Below are 24,835 nucleotides of genomic sequence, written 5' to 3'. Positions count from 1 at the left end.
AGTATCATAATGTTAGGTTTTTGGAGTTCGGCTGACCAGAACAGAGTCAGCATAATTGCTGAGAGTCTAAGACTCAATGTTTTTGGTTTGATACTGCTAAGATTGTTAATGCAGCTGTGATTGTGTTACTAGGTTAATATAAGTAGAACTGTGTCACAGGGTTGATGCTGCAAAGATAGCATTACTGAGTTAATATTGCTGACAATGAGTCATTGGTTTGAAAATGCTGTGACAGAGTCTTCAGGGTTATTATCACTGGGTATTATCACTGGGTTAATTAGTATGAAATATCACTGCTAAGGATTTCTTGCTATGTTGATATTTCTGAAGCAATATCTCTGAGTTAATATTTCTGAATCAGTATTACTAATTGAATGTTACTGTCATGGTTAACATGGTTAGCATTACTAAGGAAGTGTAGTTGGACTAACATTGCCAGGGACAGTATTAGAATGTTAACATTGTTAGGGCAATACTACAGAGATAACATTGCTGGGCACGTGTCATTGAACTTTTCTGGGTTAACACTAATGAGGAAGTCTTATGTGATTAACAATGAGAGGGTTAGTAATCACAGAGTGAAAATTTATGGGAAATGTTATCGGGTTAATATAACTAGAACACTGTTGCTGGGTTAATAGAGTGAAGGCAAAATCATTGGGTTTATGTAGATAGATCTTACACTGGGTTAATATCATCATCATCATCGTTTAACATCCGCTTTCCATGTTAGCATGGGTTTGACGATTTTGACTGAGGGTTGGCTAACCAGATGGCTGCACCAGGCTCCAATCTTGATCTGGCAGAGTTTCTACAGCTGGATGCCCTTCCTAACGCCAACCACTCCGAGGGTGTAGTGGCTGCTTTTTACGTGCCACCGGCACGGGGGCCAGTCAGGCAGTACTAGCAATGACCTCGCTCGAATCTTTTTACACATGCCACCAGCACAGGTGCCAGTGAAGCAACGTTGGTAATGATAAAATCCGTTCTGTCTGTCTGTGTGTGTCTTCTAGGATCTCGGGCATCCTCCATCTGATTGCACTCAAATTTGATATGTAGATACTGACGCTATCAGAGTGTGTATAAGTCTTGAAAAAATTACAAAGATCGATTCCAGGTGAGAATGCGATATATAAAGCTATGGGAACATGCATTTGTACGTGCAAGTACATCAGCTGTTGCGATCGATATTACACGTATGCGAGAAAAATGCACGTGCAGTTTCCTACATGTTTTATCAGATAAACTTATTATTGTCCCAGGTATGTTCTCATAAATTCATCATGCTTTTCCATCTAGATTTACCTCCAGCTAACCCATTTGCATGCATCGTTTTTGTCCTGCTTTTCTTCCGTCAACCTGTACATAACTGCACCTTCCATTTTTTTGCTGTTTTTGAACTGCTTAAAGGCACGTTTCTTTCCTGTCAAGCTTACTGTTTAAACTATGTTTGTGTTCTCCCAGTCAACAGCCTTATCATTACCGGTACTTTAAATTCTTTGGTTGCATATTTGTGTGAATAAAACTGTTTTTCTTTGGAATAGGAAAAAATGTCTATCTTTATTTCTTCTTTTGCTGGTGTCTCAAATTTAGGGTAAACCAGTGTTTCTCAAAGGGGAGACCTATGGAACGGTCGGACAAGTTGTTTTGAGAAAATTTGGTTTAAATGTTTGACAACTCACCACCGTCCATAGGACTGGGGGGGGGGGGCGTTTTGCTCGTAGTTAATACAGCTGGTGCTGAGTCACTAAATTAATATTGATGGGGAAAGTGCCATTGGGTTAATATTGCAGGGGTAGTGAAAGGTCTGCAGTGTCAATGCTGCTAGAACAGTATCACTGGGTCAATGTCAATAGGCCGGTATCATTGACTTGTAGAATTTCTATTTGCTTTATGCAGAAGGTCAGCTTTGACTTCTATGCAAAGTAGTCTATGATTTGTATGACTCAACAGCTTGATAAATAGCAAGTGAATGATTGGCTACTTTCAGAGTAATAGCATGTTCTATGAGTAACTAGCAGTATCACCCGGCGTTGCTCGGGTTTGTTTCGACTCTTTAGAATTGGAATTTTTGAAAAGTAAAAATTTTGCATTATGTAGCTTGTTATTCTCTTTAAGTGGACATTTTTCTGGTTGAAATACACAAAAATTTGGCGACACAGTAGTAAAAAAATCGTAAAAAAATAGGGATTTTCATAGAAGGAAAATAACTATATAAGCATTTTTAGAGAGTTACTTCCCTTATATAAACCGAGCAAAAAATGCCTTAAAAATGCGAAAAAATGATGGTAAATTTTTTTATCATTGTAGACTCATCGTAGACGCGCGCTAATACCCAGAAGGGCTCGATGTGAATCACGACTATAAGATACCCACTTTTGGTTAAACTGCACCGCAAAATAAATGTGGGAGTAGTTAGGAATATAAATCGGAGGAGACAGACTCTCACACACACAACTTCAGTTTTATATATAAAGATTATCTTCATAAACCTACGAGGGAATGCTGAAAAGTTCTTAGCTTTAAGGATATCATTAACCCTCCGAGTTCTTTTACAGGGCATAGAAGAACTGAAGGACTGGTGCAATGAGTGTGTGAATCTGAGAGGGGAAAATGTTAAATACAATCATAATTAACTGATCCTCCTTTATTTTCTTTTACCAAAAGCCAAGAACTTTTCAGCAACCCCTTGTAAGTGACTTACCATGTTTACTACTTTGCTCCATTTATTGCAGTTTTGAATAGCTGAGAAATAGATATATTCCCTGGTTATCACAGTTTTACAGTCCTTAATGATTTAGTATCTATTCCTGATATAGTTAGATGTGCTGAGGCAATGTTCAGAGGAAATGAAAATTAATTCTTCCATGGGATAGCAGAAGTATAGCAAGATGATCTGGCAGAAACGTTAGCATGCCGGGCGAAATGCTTAGCGGTATTTCGTCTGTTGTTACATTCTGAGTTCAAATTACGCCGAGGTCGACTTTGCCTTCCATCCTTTCGGGATCGATAAATTAAGTACCAGTTACGCACTGGGGTCGACATAATTGACTTAATCTGTTTATCTGTCCTTGTTTGTCCCCTTTATGTTTAGCCCCTTGTGGGCAATAAAGAAATAAGATGATCTGGTAGCTGGTCCTGAGGAAGTTAGGTGGACCGAGATAATGTAGAATAAAATCTTAGAAAGGCAGCAAAGTGGAATGAATAGAATGCCTCTCTCTCTCTCTCTCTCTCTCTCTCTCTCTTTGAGTTAGCTATGACACACTGTGAGACATGTCAGGGGGGACCACTCATGATATTCTTTGCTCCAGAAATGAAGAAGTGTGGAGCAAAAGACTAGAAACGTCTATTCTCAAAGAAAAACTGTTAACTTAAATCTTCCAAGAATGGCCCAGTGAGCAGGAAAACACAAAAGAGAAATTAAGAAGAGCAATCTTAGAAAAAGAAAGAAAATACAGTGGAAAATGTAGTGATAAGTATACGATGCCAGAGGAAAAGACAGAATGTTATGGATGAAATACCTTTGAGCCTAAGTCTACCTGGTCAGAGTTAAGCAACAATATGTTCACTTTGACAAAAATAGCTGCCAACTCTCACTCAAATCATGACCTATCATAAAATGACCTATCGTGACCTATCATAAAAATAAGGACAGGCACATTGGTTGTAGCCCCTTACATAGAAAAAAAGACAGGATGGTCATGGTTAGAAAGCTTTTGAAGAGGGTTAAACAAAAAGTAACAACAGAAACTTATGTTCCTTTACAAATAGTTCTTCAACTTACCAGTGAGTATTCAGTAATCCAGTGGGTAGAACGTGCTCTCGTACGTCTGATATACAAATGTAGCTGTCATCAGACTTTTGGGAAAGTAATCTATAAGAAAGAGAAATGATCCAAGAAAATCTATGATAATCATGTACAAATCATCCAACTACATCCCACCCAATCATTCTTCATACCCTTAATCCTAACCCTGAAAATGTATTTTATAATGATGATTACTTTTGGTCCGTTGAGGCAAGTGAGGATCAGAATCGAAATCGATCAATGGAAATTGCAGATGTGTTACCAGTGCCGGTGGCATGTAAGAGAACCTTCCGTTTCGCGACCGTTGCCAGCACCGCCCTGTTTCGTGTCCGTTGCCAGCCTCGCCTGGCCCTCGTGCCGGTGGCACATAAAAAGCACCATCTGTTCGTGGCCATTTGCCAACTCTGTCTGGCACCTGTGTGGGTGGCACGTAAAAAGCACCCATTACACTCATGGAGTGGTTGGCGTTAGGAAGGGCATCCAGCAGTAGAAACACTGCCAGATTTGACTGGGCCTGATGAAGCCTTCTGGCTTCACAGACCCCAGTAGAACCGTCCAACCCATGCTAGCATGGAAAACGGACGCTAAACGATGATGATGATGATGATAATGATATGACCAAAAACACTGCTCAGTTTATCACACATCCTAAATCAGTAAGTCAAAGTTCACATGTCTCTAAAAGCAACGACTTTGCTGAAGTAATGAACTCACTAGCATGTTAGTTCATCCACCTACACTGAAGATATGAAGTAGAAAGTGTAGGATATAGTAGGGAGTGGATGAGAGAAGGAGTGAGAAAGAAAGGGAAGGAAGGAAGAGGAAGAAAGGAAACAATAAGGAGGGTAAGATGAAGGAGAAGAAAGACAATTATGTGGGCAATTCTGTTGAGCAGACAGCAATCATATACTCTTTTGCTCTTTTACTCTTTTACTTGTTTCAGTCATTTGACTGCGGCCATGCTGGAGCACCGCCTTTAGTCGAGCAAATCGACCCCGGGACTTATTCTTTGTAAGCCCAGTACTTATTCTATCGGTCTCTTTTGCTGAACCGCTAAGTGACGGGGACGTAAACACACCAGCATCGGTTGTCAAGCAATGCTAGGGGGACAAACACAGATACACAAACACACACACACACACACACACACACATATATATATATATATATACATATATACGACAGGCTTCTTTCAGTTTCCGTCTACCAAATCCACTCACAAGGCATTGGTCAGCCCGGGGCTATAGCAGAAGACACTTGCCCAAGATGCCACGCAGTGGGACTGAACTCGGAACCATGTGGTTGGTTAGCAAGCTACTTACCACACAGCCACTCCTGCGCCTATATAGTTAGTCAATCTGCAAAAAATAGCAGCCAAAAATCTCTCAAATTTCGCTGTTTCATTTTGAATGACAAGTTTTTTGAGCAATAGAGTTCCTGATTTGCAATAACAATAAATTCATCGAATGCTCTGAGTGTTTTTACCTTCACTTCATCTAAACAACATCAACAATACTTGTACAACACACTACGTGGAGGCGCAATGGCCCAGTGGTTAGGGCAGCGGACTCATGGTCATAGGATCGCGGTTTCGATTCCCAGACCGGGCGTTGTGAGTGTTTATTGAGCGAAAACACCTAAAAGCTCCACGAGGCTTCGGCAGGGATGGTGGTGATCCCTGCTGTACTCTTTCACCACAAACTTTCTCTCACTCTTACTTCCTGTTTCTGTTGTACCTGTATTTCAAAGGGCCGGCCTTGTCACTCTCTGTGTCACGCTGAATATCCCCGAGAACTACGTTAAGGGTGCACGTGTCTGTGGAGTGCTCAGCCACTTACCACGTTAATTTCATGAGCAGGCTGTTCCGTTGATTCAGATCAACCGGAACCCTTATCGTCGTAACCGACGGAGTGCTTCCACAACACACTAAATGTCCTCCAGCAAATATAGCAGCTTCACTCTTTTCCAACTCTTTTTACTCATTTCTGATTCCTTTTCTCTTATCTCTTTCCTTCTTCACCTTCTTTATTCCTTTTTTCTCCTCTTCCTTCATCCTCTACCCTCACTCTTCAATCTCTCCTCTTGTGTCTCTCTCTTTTCTCTTTCAGTATCGCAGCCCATGTCACATTCTGTGTCACACTTATTATAACACTTAGTGTCACACCCAATATTGCATCAGTATCGCCACTGATGTTACACCTAGCGTTTCACCCATTTTAATATCCAGTATCACACCATCCTACACCACAAATTATGTCACACTCAATGTTACAATGCAGTGTAACAGAACGTCGGGTTACTTACTTTTTTATTTGTGGTACAAAATAGTGAACGTCTGTTGACGGTTGAGTTACAACTACTTTCACTGCTTGACTTTTTTCTGTCACAAATATCTGGAAAAGAAAATATATCAGTCATGATGATGATGATGATGATGATGATAGGTGTAGTAATATTGGTAAAGAAATATTGGTTATTGTAATGTTATGGATTGGGTCTGCCCTCCTGGCGAATCTCCTGGCGAATCTCTGATGCCATGTAATGTTATGGGTTGGCCCTGCCCCTCTGGCGAATCTCCAACACGTCATGTAATGTTATGGGTCGCCCTGTCCCTCTGGCGAATCTCCGAACTACTACATATACTATTGCACTGCACTACACTATGGAATGGTATCTAGTCACTGCTGTCTGGGACCACACTACACCCACACTGCACCATATTACAGCACACTAAACAACACTACACCTCACTGCACTACATTACTCAACTCTACACGACACTTCATAGCTCTATGCTGCACCACACCTCACCACCGTACACTAAATTATGCCATACTATTTCTATATTACCTCATTTCTATAATCATCATCTCCATCATCATCCACTGTTTTACATTTTTATGTTTTACATTTCTACGACAGTCACCCATGCCAACCCTCCTTTGCTTGCGAAGACCTGTTGGAGCAAGTGAAGTCGAAATCGAAATCGGAATCGAAATTGAACCAATCCTATGACTGGCACCCGGCAGATGCCAGGACCCCTGGACTGGTGGTACGTAAAAAGCACTATCCGAATCGTGGCCGATGCCAGTGCCACCTCGACTTGCTTCCATGCCGGTGGCATGTAAAAAACACCATCCGAATCGTGGCCGAAGCCAGTGCCGCCTCGACTGGCTTCCGTGCCGGTGGCACGTAAAATGCACCAGTCCGACCGTGGCCGATGCCAGCCTCGCCTGGCACCTGTGCAGGTGGCACATAAAAAGCACCCACTACACTCACAGAGTGGTTGGCATTAGGAAGGGCATCCAGCTGTAGAAACATTGCCAGATAAGACTGGAGCCTGGTGCAGCCTTCTGGCTTCCCAGATCCCCGGTCGAACCGTCCAACCCATGCTAGCATGGAGAACGGACGTTAAACGATGATGATAATGATGATGATGTCTAAAACATTGGATAAGTCACTGTTGCTCTTCTACACAAGTCAAGAGGCCCCATCCCATTCATAAGTTTCGTTTTTGGCTTGGTTTCTATGACTGGATGCCCTTCCTAACACCAACCACCAAAGCAAGAATAATTCAGCATCCAGTTTATAACTTCTACTGAGAGTTTTCTTTCATAATTAAAACAAACCAACACTCCATCTTATTTTCATTCCTCTGCTTTCAGGTTTCAAATGCCACTTCAGTCAACTTTGTTTTCGTTTTTCCAGGTTTGGTAAAATTAGTACTAATAATATGCTGGTAGTGAATTAATCAAGCAGTGAAGAACCCCTATGCTTCATCTTCTGCAGAAATTGGTTTTATACCTGGCTAAACTAATTTTATAGCCTATCTAACTCTTATTGTATTAAATAATAATAATAATGATAATAATAATAATAATAATAATAATAATAATAATAATAATAATAATAATAATTATAATAATCATCATTTAACGTCCGCTTTCCATGCTAGCATGGGTTGGACGGTTCAACTGGGGTCTGTGAAGCCAGAAGGCTGCTTCAGGCCCAGTCTGATCTGGCAGTGTTTCTACGGCTGGATGCCCTTCCTAACGCCAACCACTCCGTGAGTGTAGTGGGTGCTTTTTACGTGCCACCCGCACAGGTGCCAGACGGAGCTGGCAAACGGCCACGGACGGATGGTGCTAATAATAATAATAATAATAATAATAATAATAATAGTAGTAATAATAATAATAATGAAATTATTGTATACAGTGCTCAGGTGCACAACAGCTTGTCAAAAGTGCGTATAAAGCATATGCAGTAATGTACAAATGTCTGGAAAGCGAACAGTGTATGAGTCAGATACATGCTTGCATGTGTATGGAGGGGAGAAAATCAGGTGTAGTGTTGGTGAATCTCAGGAAGCATGGAAGTTTTGAAGGATGCAGTGCTCCGACAACTAACAACTAATGCCAGCAGTTTGTTCCATGCTTCAGCAACTCTTAGTGTGAAAAAATGTTTCCGAAAGTCATGGGAGCTGTGCTGTTTTCTGACTTTGTAAACATGTCCACGGGTGTTAGATGGGTGGAGTTTGAAAAGGTGCTCAGAGTTACTGTTTGTAAGATGGTTAATAATTTTATGGGTGTCTGCCAAGTCAGCTGCCAGACGTCGGAGTTTCAATGTATCCATGCCCAGGGAAGTAAGGCGTTCAGAATATGGCAAATGCCCCTAATCTTTAGATTAGGGGCAGTGCTTTTGCATCTATGATTCCCTAACCTCAACCACTCTACCACTAGCTCCAACAACAGCAATAACAGGCTATGGACACAGCTTTTTCCACAAGAACAAAAGAAAAAAGAAACAAAAAATAGCAATTTAAGCCAATGAGACAACTTCTATTGCAACAAATGTGGAAGCTTCTAAATGAGATGTTTTAAATACTATTACAACACACCTGTGGGCAAAATATTGTCTGTAAGCTTTTGAGATAAGTCGCAAAATGCAAGGATATGTTTTAATGCACTGCATCAAAGCATTGTATTACTTTGAGGTAAATGCTATGTGTGCACTCATCTTTATTTTTATTTATTTTAATAATTGCATCTATCAGGTCATCCCATAAGTTCTGTCTGATCTTACCGTTTTTAAAATTGAATGAAATTTAATAGTATTTTAGAATGTCTAATGGAATTAAAAATTATTTTTATGCATTTGTGTACATTTAAACTAATTGAATATTATTTTATAGAATAATAGAATTAAAATTTCTTTGATTAAAACCCTTTCTGACATGCAAGTATCCAAAGAGCATTTAAGGCACATAATGCTTTATGAGTACAAAAAAGGAAACTCTACAGTCGAAGCGACTTGATATATACACTCAGTTTATGAGAAAGAATGCTTGAATGAAAGAACTTGCAGAAAATGGTTTGCAAAATTCAGAAGTGGAGATTTCAGCCTTGAAGATGAAGATCAAACAGGACGTCCATTTGAGTTTGATGATAAGCTCTTTGAGGCATTACTTGAAGAAAATCCTGCATTATCAATTGAAGAATTGGTAATAAATCTTAGTTCAAACCACACAACTGTTCATCATCATCTTCAACAACTTGGAAAGTTTCCTAAACTTGGAAAATGAATTGTCCAAAAGCAACTGCAAATTCCGACTTGACATCTGCTCTTCTCTCCATTCTTGCAAACTCATTTCACCCTTTTTGGATAGACTTGTGACTGGTAATGCAAAACAGATCTTCTATTGAAATGTTAAACGTCGTAAACAGTGGCTTGGTAAATAAGAAAAAACTCAACCACAACCAAGAAGGGAACTTCATGGGAAAAAAGTTCTTCTCTCTATCTGGTGGGATTGCAAAGGAGTAATTCACTTTGAAATGTTACCACCTAATGCAACAATCAATGCTCAAGTCTACTGTCAACAATTAGAGCGTTTGAACCAAGCTTTGAAGAAAAAAAGACCCACTTTAGTGAATCGAAAAGGAGTGATGTTTCATCAGGACAATGTGCGACCCCACACTGCAAAGATCACATCACAGAAGATTGAAGAGCTTGGTTGGGAAAAAATTCCTCATCCACCTTATTCTTCCGACCTTGCTTCTTCAGACTACCTTATGTTTCGTAGTTTACAGAATCATTTGGGGGACATAACTTTCGCAAGCCAGGAGGAGGTGGAAACTGACATTTCAGAGTTCTTCGCTTTGAAACCAAAAGAGTTTTACATTGATGGGATTAAAAAGCTTGTAAATAGATGGAAGGAAGTCATAGATAATTTGGGAAAGTACATTGATGATTAAATTTCAATTAAATATAACATTTGATCACTTGTTTTCTTTATTCAAAATTCAGACAGAACTTATGGGATGACTTGATATATATATATATATAATAAAACTTTAAAAAATGCTGTTGACGTGGCATTTTTTAACATCTTATTCAGAGTATTATATATTGAAAAAGGTTGAGAACTACTACTCTATATAGTTGCTTGGCCTGTTAGAAATAACAGCCAAATCAGCTACAAAAAGCATGCAGGTCAAAGTTTACTCAATTTGGGTTCTCTAGGGGATAAGCAAAAAACAAGATAAACTCACCAGTCCTTTGGCTGTGTCGCTTGCATTTTTAGCTTCCGTATCATTAGCTATGATATCCATGAGGAACACGGTATCTTTATATTGATTCATTGATTCTTGGTTCCGAATGATACCATTTTTCTTCCCAATGGTTAATATTTGTTTCTTGATAGCCGAACCATCTTGTGTTCGAAGTTTGGCAAATGAGTATTCTAACGAATCTGAGCTAATGTCTTTGTCGATGGCCTTCACAGTGAGGATGCTTCTCATGAGGCCATCTTCAGTCGAAATACCTGATTGAAACAAGCGTAGAAAAAGGTTTTTTAGAAATAAAAGGTTTGTAAAGAGGATTCATAGACGATATCAGGAGGATAAAATTGGTAGGGCATTGAACGAAATGTCTTGTAGTTTGAAATTAGAACTGATCTGATATCTTCCAAGGATGGCCCAATGAGTAGTATAACACAATAGGAGGAGGAAGGGGAGGAGGCGGTGGTGGTGGAGGAGGGGGAGGGGGAGCTGGAGGAGGAGGTGGCAGAGGAGGAGGAAGTGGTAGAGGAGGAAGAAGTGGTAGAGGAGGAGGAAGTGGAGGAAGAGGAGAAGGTTGTGGCAGAGAAGGAGGAAGTGGCAGAGGAGGGGGAAGTGGAGGAAAAGGAAGTGGTAGAGGAGGAGGAAGTGGTAGAGGAGGAGGAAGTGGAGGAGGAGGAGAAGGAGGATGTGGTGGCAGAGAAGGAGGAAGTGGCAGAGGAGGGGGAAGTGGAGGAGGAGGCAGCAGAGGAGGAGGAGGTGGAAGAAGAGGGGAAGGGGAGGGGGAGAAGAGGAGGGGGAGAAGGTGGAGGAAGAGGGAGATGAGGAGGAGGAGGGGGAATGTGGTGGAGGAGGAGGAAGAGGAAGAAGAGGAGGGGGAAGTGGAGGAGGAAGTGGTAGAGGAGGAGGAAGTGGAAGAAGAGGAGGAGGAAGAAGTGGAAGAAGAAGAGGAGGAGGAGGGAGGATAGTGAAACTATGTATAATATCAAAAGTTCATAAATATGGAGAGTCATATAGACAACTCGTATTTGCTTTCCTGTTCTACACTCAGTTTTTCCATGCTTTCCATGGGTTCAGGTAATTTCTTTCGATCTGTACGGTAAGGACCCAGCTTTTGTCATTCATGTAAACTGGGTTGATGCAAAAGGAAGTTATGTGTTCAAGGATTACTGATAAAACGATGACAGTAAAATTTGAACTTGTGACCATATGATAAATAGCTTAACTGCTCAGTAAAGAAAATGCTTACACCCCTGGGTTTCCTGAGCAATCAGCCTTCTAAGAACTAACAAAACATCAACAGGAGTGGCTGTGTGGTAAGTAGCTTGTTTACCAACCACATGGTTCCGGGTTCAGTCCCACTGCGTAGAACCTTGGGCAAGTGTCTTCTACTATAGCCTCGGGCCGACCAAAGCCTTGTGAATGGATTTGGTAGACGGAAACTGAAAGAAGCCCGTCGTATATATGTATATATATATATATACATATAAATGTGTGTGTGTGTGTGTGTGTGTGTGTGTGTGTGTGTGTGCATGTATGTTTTTGTGTCTGTGTTTGTCCCCCTAGCATTGCTTGACAACCGATGCTGGTGTGTTTATGTCCCCGTCACTTAGCGGTTCGCCAAAAGAGACCGATAGAATAAGTACTGGGCTTACAAAGAATAAGTCCCGGGGTCGAGTTGCTCGACTAAAGGCGGTGCTCCAGCATGGCCGCAGTCAAATGACTGAAACAAGTAAAAGAGTAAAAGAGTAAGAGTATGCTTTACTTTGCTGCCCAGACAAGAAGCAATATTCTTTATGTGACACTGCCATAAACTGATATAATATTTATTCATCAAAAGTATGGTTGTATTTCTGGTATAATAGTGTCATAAACTATCATTGCTATCATAAGCTGTTAAAAAGGTGTCTTTGTCATTTTTTCGTGGTAAATATTTAGTGGCTGAATATACCACAGACACATATGTCCTTAATGTAATTCTCAATTAGAACTAGTGTAACACAGTGGACTCTTAAATTTCTAGTAAAATCCATCCAAAAGGCTTCCACCAAGTTTCCTTTTTTGCGAACAATTCTAACAAGACTTCATCAACCTGAAGCTATGATAAGCATTTTTTCAAGATATCACGCAGTAGGATTGAACCCCCACACCGCATGACTGTGGAGTGGTCTTCTTAAACACTCAGCCATCTTGTATTTATAAGTTAGAATATTACTGCTATATTACTGGTACTTACATCCATAATACTCTTCCTGTGAAAACTTTGGCACCTCATCATTTACATCAATAATTTCTACATTGATATGGGCTACATTCAGATCAGCCCACTTCCTTTCCAGTCTCCTTATATGATTTGGGGTTATAAGATCATAGCTGGTAAGACTGTCCATTGCCTCTATATTCAAAGAAAAAGAACTGATATTGTCACGGTCAACTGGGTTCTCCAGTGATAGGGCTCCAGTAATTTGGTTCAAACTGAATATATTTTCTGAATTCCCAGCTGGAAATAAAAGAATAGAAAACAAAAAGTATAATTATAAAATAATATTCCAGTTAAAAGATATATTTCTTTATTGCCCACAAGGGGCTAAACATAGAAGGGACAGACAAAGGGATTAAGTCAATTACATAGACCCCAGTGCGTAACTGGTACTTAATTTATCGACCTCGAAAGGATGAAAGGCAAAGTCGACCTCGGCGGAATTTGAACTCACAACGTAACGGCAGACGAAATGCGGCCACGCATTACGCCCGGCATGGTAACGTTTCTGCCAGTTTGCCGCCTTAGTTAAAAGATATAGCAACATCATGGTTAAACATAATAAAAAAATAAACTTTACTGCAAGAACTGTGTATTGGCTGAATCATCAACATCATCACCATCATCATCATCCGTTTTCAATTGTCTGTTTTCCATGCTACCATGGGTTGGACGGTTCAACCAGGGTCTGGGAAGCCAGGAGGCTGCACCAGGCTCCAGTCTGATCTGACAAGGTTTCTACAGCTGGATGCCCTTCCTAACGCCAACCACTCCGTGAGTGTAGTGGGTGCTTTTTACGTGCCACCGGCACAGGTGCCAGGGGAGGCTGGCATCGGCCACGATTGGTTGGTGCTTTTTACATGCCACTGGCACGGAAGCCAATCAAGGCAGCACTGGCATCGACCACGTACGGATAGTACTTTTTACATGTCACCGGCACAGGTGCTAGGAGAGGCTGGCAACAGCCACAATCGGTTGGTGCTTTTTATGTGCCACTGGCATGGAGGCCAGTCAAGGCAGCGCTGGCATCGGCCATGTATGGATGGTGCTTTTTACGTGCCATCGGCCACGTACAGATGGTGCATTTTATGTGCTACCGGCACAGGTATCACAACTGCAATTTCCATTTGATTTTTTGATGTTGATGGTGATGTACTTGACTCAATAGGTCTCCTCGAGCCCAGCAGGTTGCCCTATGATCCAAGGTAAGCACAGCAGGTTGTCCCGCGATCCAAGGCACTTTAAAAAGGCTGGGGCTTCTATGTGAAGCTGGTGCAGGAAACAGCCATGAACTCACATTATTTGTCAGGTCTTCACAGTCACAGCATATCTCCAGAGGTCTCGGTCTTTCATCATTGCCTCTGTGAGATCCAACGTTCAGAGGTCATGCTTACCACCTCATCCCATGTCTAATATATTCATTGATAGCAGCAACAGGAGAGGGTTGATGGTATTGGCAATGTTATCATCATCCGTAGCAGTACAAACATCAATTTACCATCAATTTAACATTTATTTTCTATGCTAGTATGGATTTGATGAATATGTGATTCATAATATCATTATTCTTTTTCAGTTTCGTGTCATATTGTCTGTGATTTATCAAATCTTCAGATAAAAACCTCGTTATCAGTAATAATAAAGCTAGAAGTGCAATAAACAGTTACTCACACAGAATTTGATAATAAACGCTAGAATTCAGATCGCTGTCACTAGCAAGAACTCTTCCAATAAGGAAAACGGGTTGAGAATCTTCCTTTACTTGGAAATTGTAGGGTAAAACTTGGCCATTCTGTAAATGGAAATCAGTGAAATGTTAGATATTTTAAAGAAATTTCTCTCTAATTGCAAAAGAACGTTTAGTTTATCAGATGTTAATAAATACAGACTTAACTAAATACAGATGTTAATAAATACAGACGTAACAAGTTGTTTAGATATATGGTACTATACACACACAATCTGGATGATAATTTTAGTGTAACATGATGAGAATCCTGAGATGATGAGCTGTTACAGAGAATCTTTATGGCAACAGATTCTTTGAGTGACACAAACCTGTTTTGTCACTGATCTTATTATAGCTTACTGCTCCCTTTTACTGAATTTGCATTTTACAAATACCGGACATTAAACGATGATGATAATGATGATAATGATGATGATGATGATGATGAAGTCCTCATGTTTGCAAAAACAAAACCAAAAACAAAAATAAAAAATTTTAATAAAACAGAAACTAATTTTGATGTGTGGCTTATTAAACCTTATTCTATCCAGGTGGCATGTAAAAAGCACCCACTACATTCTTGGAGTGGTTGGCGTTAGGAAGGGCATCCAGCTGTAGAAACTCTGCCAGATCAAGACTGGAGCCTGGTGCAGCCATCTGGTTTGCCAGCCCACAGTCAAACCGTCCAAGCCATGCTAGCACGGAAAGCGGACTTTAAACGACGATGATGATGATGATGATATCTGCATGGACTAGTACTCCCTACATTAAATTTTAATAGAAATTGCTAATGAAGTCAAGGAATTATATAATGACAATATACTGGACCTTGGTGCATCATCAGTCATGTTTCCGCACACTGATAATACAATGTCCTACTCATATTCTAATCCTGACAAAAATTTCCTTAAAAATATGTATAAATATAAGAATTGTACTGGTCACAGGCCTTCAAAACACCCAATGCCTCCATCTTCCCTTAACCCCCCTTGACATTTGCCACCCCATTGTCAACTCACGTTTCTGAAGTTAAATCAGAAATTTATGTAACAAGTTCACAATCAAAATATGAGCTAACACTATGTTATAATGAACTTTTAAAGTAATAAACTCTTTAACCGTTTCACTGACATATTTATGTTGCACTTTTCAGATAATAATTTTAGTGTAGCCTTTTCTGTACCTGATTAAACTCTCAAAATCCCAATGTAAACAAAGAAACATATCCCCTCTATCACTGAGGACAAAACAGGTCAGCTCCTTGCAGATGAGACTGATATGATCAAAAGATGGTCTGCGTATTGCAAAGACCTTTGCAATCACAAACTCAGGGCCAAAACTTAACAAGGCACTAATGGTTACCAGTCACAAGATATGGAAGACAAAGTAGTGACCAAAGGAGTGGACCCAATCACTGAAGAACCCAAAATTAAAGAACGGCCAACTTAATTAGCCACTGTAGCAGATAAAGACAAAAGCTTGCCTGATATGTTCACAACTCCCTGTCTAAACTCCTGCCACAACTTCCTGTCCAAATCTATCCTTTAGGGCACAGTTAAGGGAGAGCAAAAGAGAGGCAGATAGAGAAAATTCTGGTTTGACAACAACAAAGACTGGACAGGTCACATCCCTGCAACCCAGGTATGCATGATAGAGAATAGAGACCAGTGACAACTGCTGACTTCAAAAGCATCTAAAGTGACACTCAAAAAACTAGCTGCACCAGTTAAGGGAATTTGATGATGATGATGATGATGATAGTTGGCTATTACATTTTATATGACTATTACATGTGATATTATATAAGGCATAAAAAGATAACAGAAATCAACTTACGGAAACAGGAAATTTTGGCTTATTGTCATTAACATCTATAATCTTGATTATTAAACGACGTTCAGAATTTTGAGGAACAACATTACTGTCTTGTGCAATTACCTGCAGCTGCAATATTAAGGAAAGAAATGTGTAGCTGTTACTGATGTAAGCAGCAATGGACTACAAAGTCCTCCACATTAAAGAAATTTTACTTATACAAATGGACTACAAAGTCCTCCACATTAAAGAAATTTTACTTATACAAATGGACTACAAAGTCCTCCACATTAAAGAAATTTTACTTATACAAATGGACTACAAAGTCCTCCACATTAAAAATTTTTACTTATACAAATGGACTACAAAGTCCTCCACATTAAAGAAATTTTACTTATACAAATGGACTACAAAGTCCTCCACATTAAAGAATTTTACTTATATACAAATGGACTACAAGTCCTCACATTAAAGAAATTTTACTTATACAAATGGACTACAAAGTCCTCCACATTAAAGAAATTTTACTTATACAAATGGACTACAAAGTCCTCCACATTAAAGAAATTTTACTTATACAAATGGACTACAAAGTCCTCCACATTAAAATTTACTTATACAATGGACTACAAAGTCCTCCACATTAAAGAATTTTACTTATCAATGGACTACAAGTCCTCCACATTAAAGAAATTTTACTTATACAAATGGACTACAAAGTCCTCCACATAAAGAAATTTTACTTATACAAATGGACTACAAAGTCCTCCACACTAAAGAAATTTTACTTATACAAATGGACTACAAAGTCCTCCACACAAAGAAATTTTACTTATACAAATGGACTACAAAGTCCTCCACATTAAGAAATTTTACTTATACAAATGGACTACAAAGTCCTCCACATTAAAGAAATTTTACTTATACAAATGGACTACAAAGTCCTCCACATTAAAGAAATTTTACTTATACAAATGACTACAAAAGTCCTCCACATTAAAGAATTTTACTTATACAAATGGACTACAAAGTCCTCCACATTAAAGAAATTTTACTTATACAAATGGACTACAAAGTCCTCCACATTAAAGAAATTTTACTTATACAAATGGACTACAAAGTCCTCCACATTAAAGAAATTTACTTATACAAATGGACTACAAAGTCCTCCACATTAAAGAAATTTTTACTTATACAAAGGACTACAAAGTCCTCCACATTAAAGAAATTTTACTTATACAAATGGACTACAAAGTCCTCCACATTAAAGAAATTTTACTTATACAAATGGACTACAAAGTCCTCCACATTAAAGAAATTTTACTTATACAAATGGACTACAAGTCCTCCACATTAAAGAAATTTTACTTATACAAATGGACTACAAAGTCCTCCACATTAAAGAAATTTTACTTATACAAATGGACTACAAAGTCCCCACATTAAAGAAATTTTACTTATACAAATGGACTACAAAGTCCTCCACATTAAAGAAATTTTACTTATACAAATGGACTACAAAGTCCTCCACATAAAGAAATTTTACTTATACAAATGGACTACAAAGTCCTCCACATTAAAGAAATTTTACTTATACAAATGGACTACAAAGTCCTCCACACTAAAGAAATTTTACTTATACAAATGGACTACAAAGTCCTCCACATTAAAGAAATTTTACTTATACAAATGGACTACAAAGTCCTCCACATAAAAAATTTTACTTATACAAATGGACTACAAAGTCCTCCACACTAAAGAAATTTTACTTATACAAATGGACTACAAAGTCCTCCACATTAAAGAAATTTTACTATACAAATGGACTACAAAGTCCTCCACATTAAAGAAATTTTACTTATACAAATGGACTACAAAGTCCTCCACATTAAAGAAATTTTACTTATACAAATGGACTACAAGTCCTCCACATTAAGAAATTTTACTTATACAAATGGACTACAAAGTCCTCACACACTAAAGAAATTTTACTTATACAAATGGACTACAAAGTCCTCCACATTAAAGAATTTTACTTATACAAATGGACTACAAAGTCCTCCACATTAAAGAAATTTTACTTATACAAATGGACTACAAAGTCCTCCACATTAAAGAAATTTTACTTATACAAATGGACTACAAAGTCCTCCACCATTAAAGAAATTTTACTTATACAAATGGACTACAAAGTCCTCCACATTAAAGAAATTTTACTTATACAAATGGACTACAAAGTCCTCCACACTAAAGAAATTTACTTTACAACATGGACTACAAAGTCCTCCCATTAAAGAAATTTTACTTATACAAATGGACTACAAAGTCCTCCACATTAAGAAATTTTACTTATACAAATGGACTACAAAGTCCTCCACATTAAGAGATTTTACTTATACAAATGGACTACAAAGTCCTCCACATTAAGAAATTTTACTTATACAAATGGACTACAAAGTCCTCCACATTAAAGAAATTTTACTTATACAAATGGACTACAAAGTCCTCCACATTAAAGAATTTTACTTATACAAATGGACTACAAAGTCCTCCACATTAAAGAAATTTTACTTATACAAATGGACTACAAAGTCCTCCACACTAAAGAAATTTTACTTATACAAATGGACTACAAAGTCCTCCACATTAAAGAAATTTACTTATACAAATGGACTACAAAGTCCTCCACATTAAAGAAATTTTACTTATACAAATGGACTACAAAGTCCTCCACACACTAAAGAAATTTTACTTATACAAATGGACTACAAGTCCTCCACACTAAAGAAATTTACTTATACAAATGGACTACAAAGTCCTCCACACTAAAGAAATTTTACTTATACAAATGGACTACAAAGTCCTCCACATTAAAGAAATTTTACTTATACAAATGGACTACAAAGTCCTCCACATTAAAGAAATTTTACTTATACAAATGGACTACAAAGTCCTCCACATTAAAGAAATTTTACTTATACAAATGGACTACAAAGTCCTCCACATTAAAGAAATTTTTACTTATACAAATGGACTACAAAGTCCTCCACATTAAAGAAATTTTACTTATACAAATGGACTACAAAGTCCTCCACATTAAGAAATTTTACTTATACATGGACTACAAAGTCCTCCACATTAAAGAAATTTTACTTATACAAATGGACTACAAAGTCCTCCACATTAAAGAAATTTTACTTATACAAATGGACTACAAGTCCTCCACATTAAAGAAATTTTACTTATACAAATGGACTACAAAGTCCTCCACATTAAAGAAATTTTACTTATACAAATGGACTACAGTCCTCCACATTAAAGAAATTTTACTTATACAAATGGACTACAAAGTCCTCCACATTAAGAAATTTTACTTATACAAATGGACTACAAAGTCCTCCACATTAAAGAAATTTTACTTATACAAATGACAAATACTACAAGTCCTCCACATTAAAGATTTTACTTATACAAATGGACTACTACAAAGTCCTCCACATTAAAGAATTTTACTTATACAAATGGACTACAAAGTCCTCCACATTAAAGAAATTTTACTTATACAAATGGACTACAAGTCCTCCACATTAAAGAAATTTTACTTATACAAATGGACTACAAAGTCCTCCACATTAAAGAAATTTTACTTATACAAATGGACTACAAAGTCCTCCACATTAAAGAAATTTTACTTATACAAATGGACTACAAAGTCCTCCACATTAAAGAAATTTTACTTATACAAATGGACTACAAAGTCCTCCACATTAAAGAAATTTTACTTATACAAAGGACTACAAAGTCCTCCACATTAAAGAAATTTTACTTATACAAATGGACTACAAAGTCCTCCACATTAAAGAAATTTTACTTATACAAATGGACTACAAAGTCCTCCACACTAAGAAATTTTACTTATACAAATGGACTACAAAGTCCTCCACACTAAAGAAATTTTACTTATACAAATGGACTACAAAGTCCTCCACACTAAAGAATTTTAACTTATACAAATGGACTACAAAGTCCTCCACATTAAAGAAATTTTACTTATACAAATGGACTACAAAGTCCTCCACATTAAAGAAATTTTTACTTATACAAATGGACTACAAAGTCCTCCACATTAAAGAAATTTTACTTATACAATGGACTACAAAGTCCTCCACATTAAAGAAATTTACTTATACAAATGGACTACAAAGTCCTCCACATTAAAGAAATTTTACTTATACAAATGACTACAAAGTCCTCCACATTAAAGAAATTTTACTTATACAAATGGACTACAAAGTCCTCCACATTAAAGAAATTTTTACTTATACAATGGACTACAAAGTCCTCCACATTAAAGAAATTTTACTTATACAAATGGACTACAAAGTCCTCCACACTAAAGAAATTTTACTTATACAAATGGACTACAAAGTCCTCCACACTAAAGAAATTTTACTTATACAATGGACTACAAAGTCCTCCACACTAAAGAAATTTTACTTATACAAATGGACTACAAAGTCCTCCACACTAAAAAATTTTACTTATACAAATGGACTACAAAGTCCTCCACATTAAAGAAATTTTACTTATACAAATGGACTACAAAGTCCTCCACATTAAAGAAATTTTACTTATACAAATGGACTACAAAGTCCTCCACATTAAAGAAATTTTACTTATACAAATGACTACAAAGTCCTCCACATTAAAGAAATTTTACTTATACAAATGGACTACAAAGTCCTCCACATTAAAGAAATTTTACTTATACAAATGGACTACAAAGTCCTCCACATTAAAGAATTTTACTTATACAAATGGACTACAAAGTCCTCCACATTAAGAAATTTTACTTATACAAATGGACTACAAAGTCCTCCACATTAAAGAAATTTTACTTATACAAATGGACTACAAAGTCCTCCACATTAAAGAATTTTACTTATACAAATGGACTACAAGTCCTCCACATTAAAGAAATTTTACTTATACAAATGGACTACAAAGTCCTCCACATTAAAGAAATTTTACTTATACAAATGGACTACAAAGTCCTCCACATTAAAGAAATTTTACTTATACAAATGGACTACAAAGTCCTCCACATTAAAGAAATTTTACTTATACAAATGGACTACAAAGTCCTCCACATTAAAGAAATTTTACTTATACAAATGGACTACAAAGTCCTCCACATTAAAGAAATTTTACTTATACACAATGGACTACAAAGTCCTCCACATTAAAGAAATTTTACTTATACAAATGGACTACAAAGTCCTCCACATAAAGAAATTTTACTTATACAAATGGACTACAAAGTCCTCCACATTAAAGAAATTTTACTTATACAAATGGACTACAAAGTCCTCCACATTAAAGAAATTTTACTTATACAATGGACTACAAACCAAGTCCTCCACACTAAAGAATTTTACTTATACAAATGGACTACAAAGTCCTCCACATTAAAGAAATTTTACTTATACAAATGGACTACAAAGTCCTCCACACTAAAGAAATTTTACTTATACAAATGGACTACAAAGTCCTCCACACTAAAGAAATTTTACTTATACAAATGGACTACAAAGTCCTCCACATTAAAGAAATTTTACTTATACAAATGGACTACAAAGTCCTCCACATTAAAGAAATTTTACTTATACAAATGGACTACAAAGTCCTCCACACTAAAGAAATTTTACTTATACAAATGGACTACAAAGTCCTCCACACTAAAGAAATTTTACTTATACAAATGGACTACAAAGTCCTCCACACTAAAGAAATTTTACTTATACAAATGGACTACAAAGTCCTCCACATTAAAGAATTTTACTTATACAATGGACTACAAAGTCCTCCACATTAAAGAAATTTTACTTATACAAATGGACTACAAAGTCCTCCACATTAAAGAAATTTTACTTATACAATGGACTACAAAGTCCTCCACATTAAGAAATTTTACTTATACAAATGGACTACAAAGTCCTCCACATTAAAGAAATTTTACTTATACAATGGACTACAAAGTCCTCCACATTAAAGAAATTTACTTATACAAATGGACTACAAAGTCCTCCACATTAAAGAAATTTACTTATACAAATGGACTACAAAGTCCTCCACATTAAAGAAATTTTACTTATACAAATGACTACAAAGTCCTCCACATTAAAGAAATTTTACTTATACAAATGGACTACAAAGTCCTCCACATTAAAGAAATTTTACTTATACAAATGGACTACAAAGTCCTCCACATTAAAGAAATTTTACTTATACAAATGGACTACAAAGTCCTCCACATTAAAGAAATTTTACTTATACAAATGGCTACTACAAAGTCCTCCACATTAAAGAAATTTTACTTATACAAATGGACTACAAAGTCCTCCACATTAAAGAAATTTTACTTATACAAATGGACTACAAAGTCCTCCACATTAAAGAAATTTTACTTATACAAATGGACTACAAAGTCCTCCACATTAAGAAATTTTACTTATACAAATGGACTACAAAGTCCTCCACATTAAAGAAATTTTACTTATACAAATGGACTACAAAGTCCTCCACACTAAAGAAATTTTACTTATACAAATGGACTACAAAGTCCTCCACACTAAAGAAATTTTACTTATACAAATGGACTACAAAGTCCTCCACACTAAAGAAATTTTACTTATACAAATGGACTACAAAGTCCTCCACATTAAAGAAATTTTACTTATACAAATGGACTACAAAGTCCTCCACATTAAAGAAATTTTACTTATACAAATGGACTACAAAGTCCTCCACATTAAAGAAATTTTACTTATACAAATGGACTACAAAGTCCTCCACACTAAAGAAATTTTACTTATACAAATGGACTACAAAGTCCTCCACATTAAAGAAATTTTACTTATACAAATGGACTACAAAGTCCTCCACATTAAAGAAATTTTACTTATACAAATGGACTACAAAGTCCTCCACATTAAAGAAATTTTACTTATACAAATGGACTACAAAGTCCTCCACATTAAAGAAATTTTACTTATACAAATGGACTACAAAGTCCTCCACATTAAAGAAATTTTACTTATACAAATCACTGCTATTTTCTATAGATTTTTAAGTTTAATTTGCTTTTTATCAATGACTTACCACTCAACTATAAAACAGAAATAGTGTTTATATTTGTCTTGACAAAGTGAAGCCATGTAAAGAGATTTTTCTAAGTGAACAATATAGTACTCTGCTCACTATTCAATTCAAACTCACAACCCTTCCAAAGTCCATCCCCAAAGTCCATCCCCTCCTCACCGTGGTGGGGACGCTGGCAACGGGTAGTGTCAGAGCTATGCCGTCGGGAACTTCAGTTCCTGGTAGGGCCACCCAAGGCGGATTGGTCTGATACCGAGTGGTATTAGGGCCACAACCCGGCAGATGGGGCTCTGGTAAAAATCCTCGGAGTGTCTGCTTCGGCATCCGGTGGCTCCTCGGTCGTTCTGTCCCTGTATCTGTGGACAATCTGCGGCAAACAGGATGTCTCCACATGCGGGATTGTTAGGGACCACTTGTGAAATCCGCATATTACCACGAAACTTCTTCCATGAGTAGAAGAAGCCGACTCAACCCGCCCAGGGTGAATGTCGCCACAAGTACAAGTAAGTACAACCCTTCCACGTGTATTTCCAACCATCACACCACAACTTAAGAATTTTTAGAATATAAAATGACTTCTTACTGTGTATGAGTCTTTTTCTTCTCGGTCAAAAATTCTGAGTGCTGAAATCACACCTGTTAAAGGATTGATGTAGAATTCATTGGTTGACTGGGAAGTTAATGAACTAGCGAGAAACATGTACTTTATTCGACCTTTTGGTCCTGTGTCTGGACTTTCTGCTCTCACTCGATAGACAAACATTCCTTTGTACTGGCTCTGAAACATTAAAAAACACATTTACTAGAGTTTTGCAACAATGATTATTAAATTTTTAATTATTTAATAACTTAATCAGTGGAAGAAGTATAGTACCCTTGATTTTCCCAAGTCTTTGAATTGGTTTATTATTTTTTTACATAAGCACTAGGCCACAGAGTTTGACAAGCAGCAGGGAGGGGTTATCGGTCGGTGGGCGCCGGTGCCCCTCGCATTTTTGTTCATTATCTGTTTCTTTATTACCCACAAAAGGGCTAAACACAGAGGGGACAAACAAGGACAGACAAACGGATTAAGTCGATTACATCAACCCCAGTGCGTAACTGGTACTTTATTTAATCAACCCCGAAAGGATACAAGGCAAAGTCGACCTCGGCGGAATTTGAGCTCAGAACGTAGTGGCAGACAAAATGCAGTTAAACATTTCGCCTGGCGTGCTAACGTTTCTGCCACCTTGCCGCCTTTTTTGTTCATTATCATCCTCATCTCATTTATGTGTTTGTCCAGCCTGCAGCTACTCATCTATGTACGGCTTTCATGGCCAATTTTATGAATAAAAGCAGCAGAGAGTATAGTTGATTATATCAACCTAAGTACTTGACTGGCTCAGTTGATCTCTGCAGATTTTGAACTCAGAACATTGGAAATTATAACTAACAATGGCAAAGCATTTTGATCAATGTTTTTATGAGTGCCCATCTGATATACTAAATAATAATGAAACATC

General features: G+C 37.3%; 1 protein-coding gene across 9 annotated transcripts in view; it reads right to left on the bottom strand.

The window, feature by feature from the left end:
- The window catches only part of LOC115232601 (cadherin-87A-like), a 164,230-nt gene that overhangs the window by 31,352 nt on the left and 108,043 nt on the right, over positions 1-24,835 (bottom strand). For all 9 annotated transcript variants that reach the window (XM_036500638.1, XM_036500636.1, XM_036500639.1 and 6 more), the window contains exons 30-36: positions 23,914-24,108; positions 16,191-16,298; positions 14,297-14,417; positions 12,602-12,865; positions 10,360-10,631; positions 6,113-6,201; positions 3,785-3,874 (exon numbers count right to left, since the gene is read on the bottom strand). In XM_036500638.1, coding sequence (XP_036356531.1) covers positions 3,785-3,874; positions 6,113-6,201; positions 10,360-10,631; positions 12,602-12,865; positions 14,297-14,417; positions 16,191-16,298; positions 23,914-24,108 — 1,139 coding nt within the window. The remainder of the gene's footprint in view (positions 1-3,784; positions 3,875-6,112; positions 6,202-10,359; positions 10,632-12,601; positions 12,866-14,296; positions 14,418-16,190; positions 16,299-23,913; positions 24,109-24,835) is intronic.

The sequence above is a fragment of the Octopus sinensis genome, linkage group LG2, assembly GCF_006345805.1.
Source record: "Octopus sinensis linkage group LG2, ASM634580v1, whole genome shotgun sequence".
Classification (NCBI taxonomy): domain Eukaryota; kingdom Metazoa; phylum Mollusca; class Cephalopoda; order Octopoda; family Octopodidae; genus Octopus; species Octopus sinensis.
This window is presented reverse-complemented; position numbering and strand designations above follow the sequence as displayed.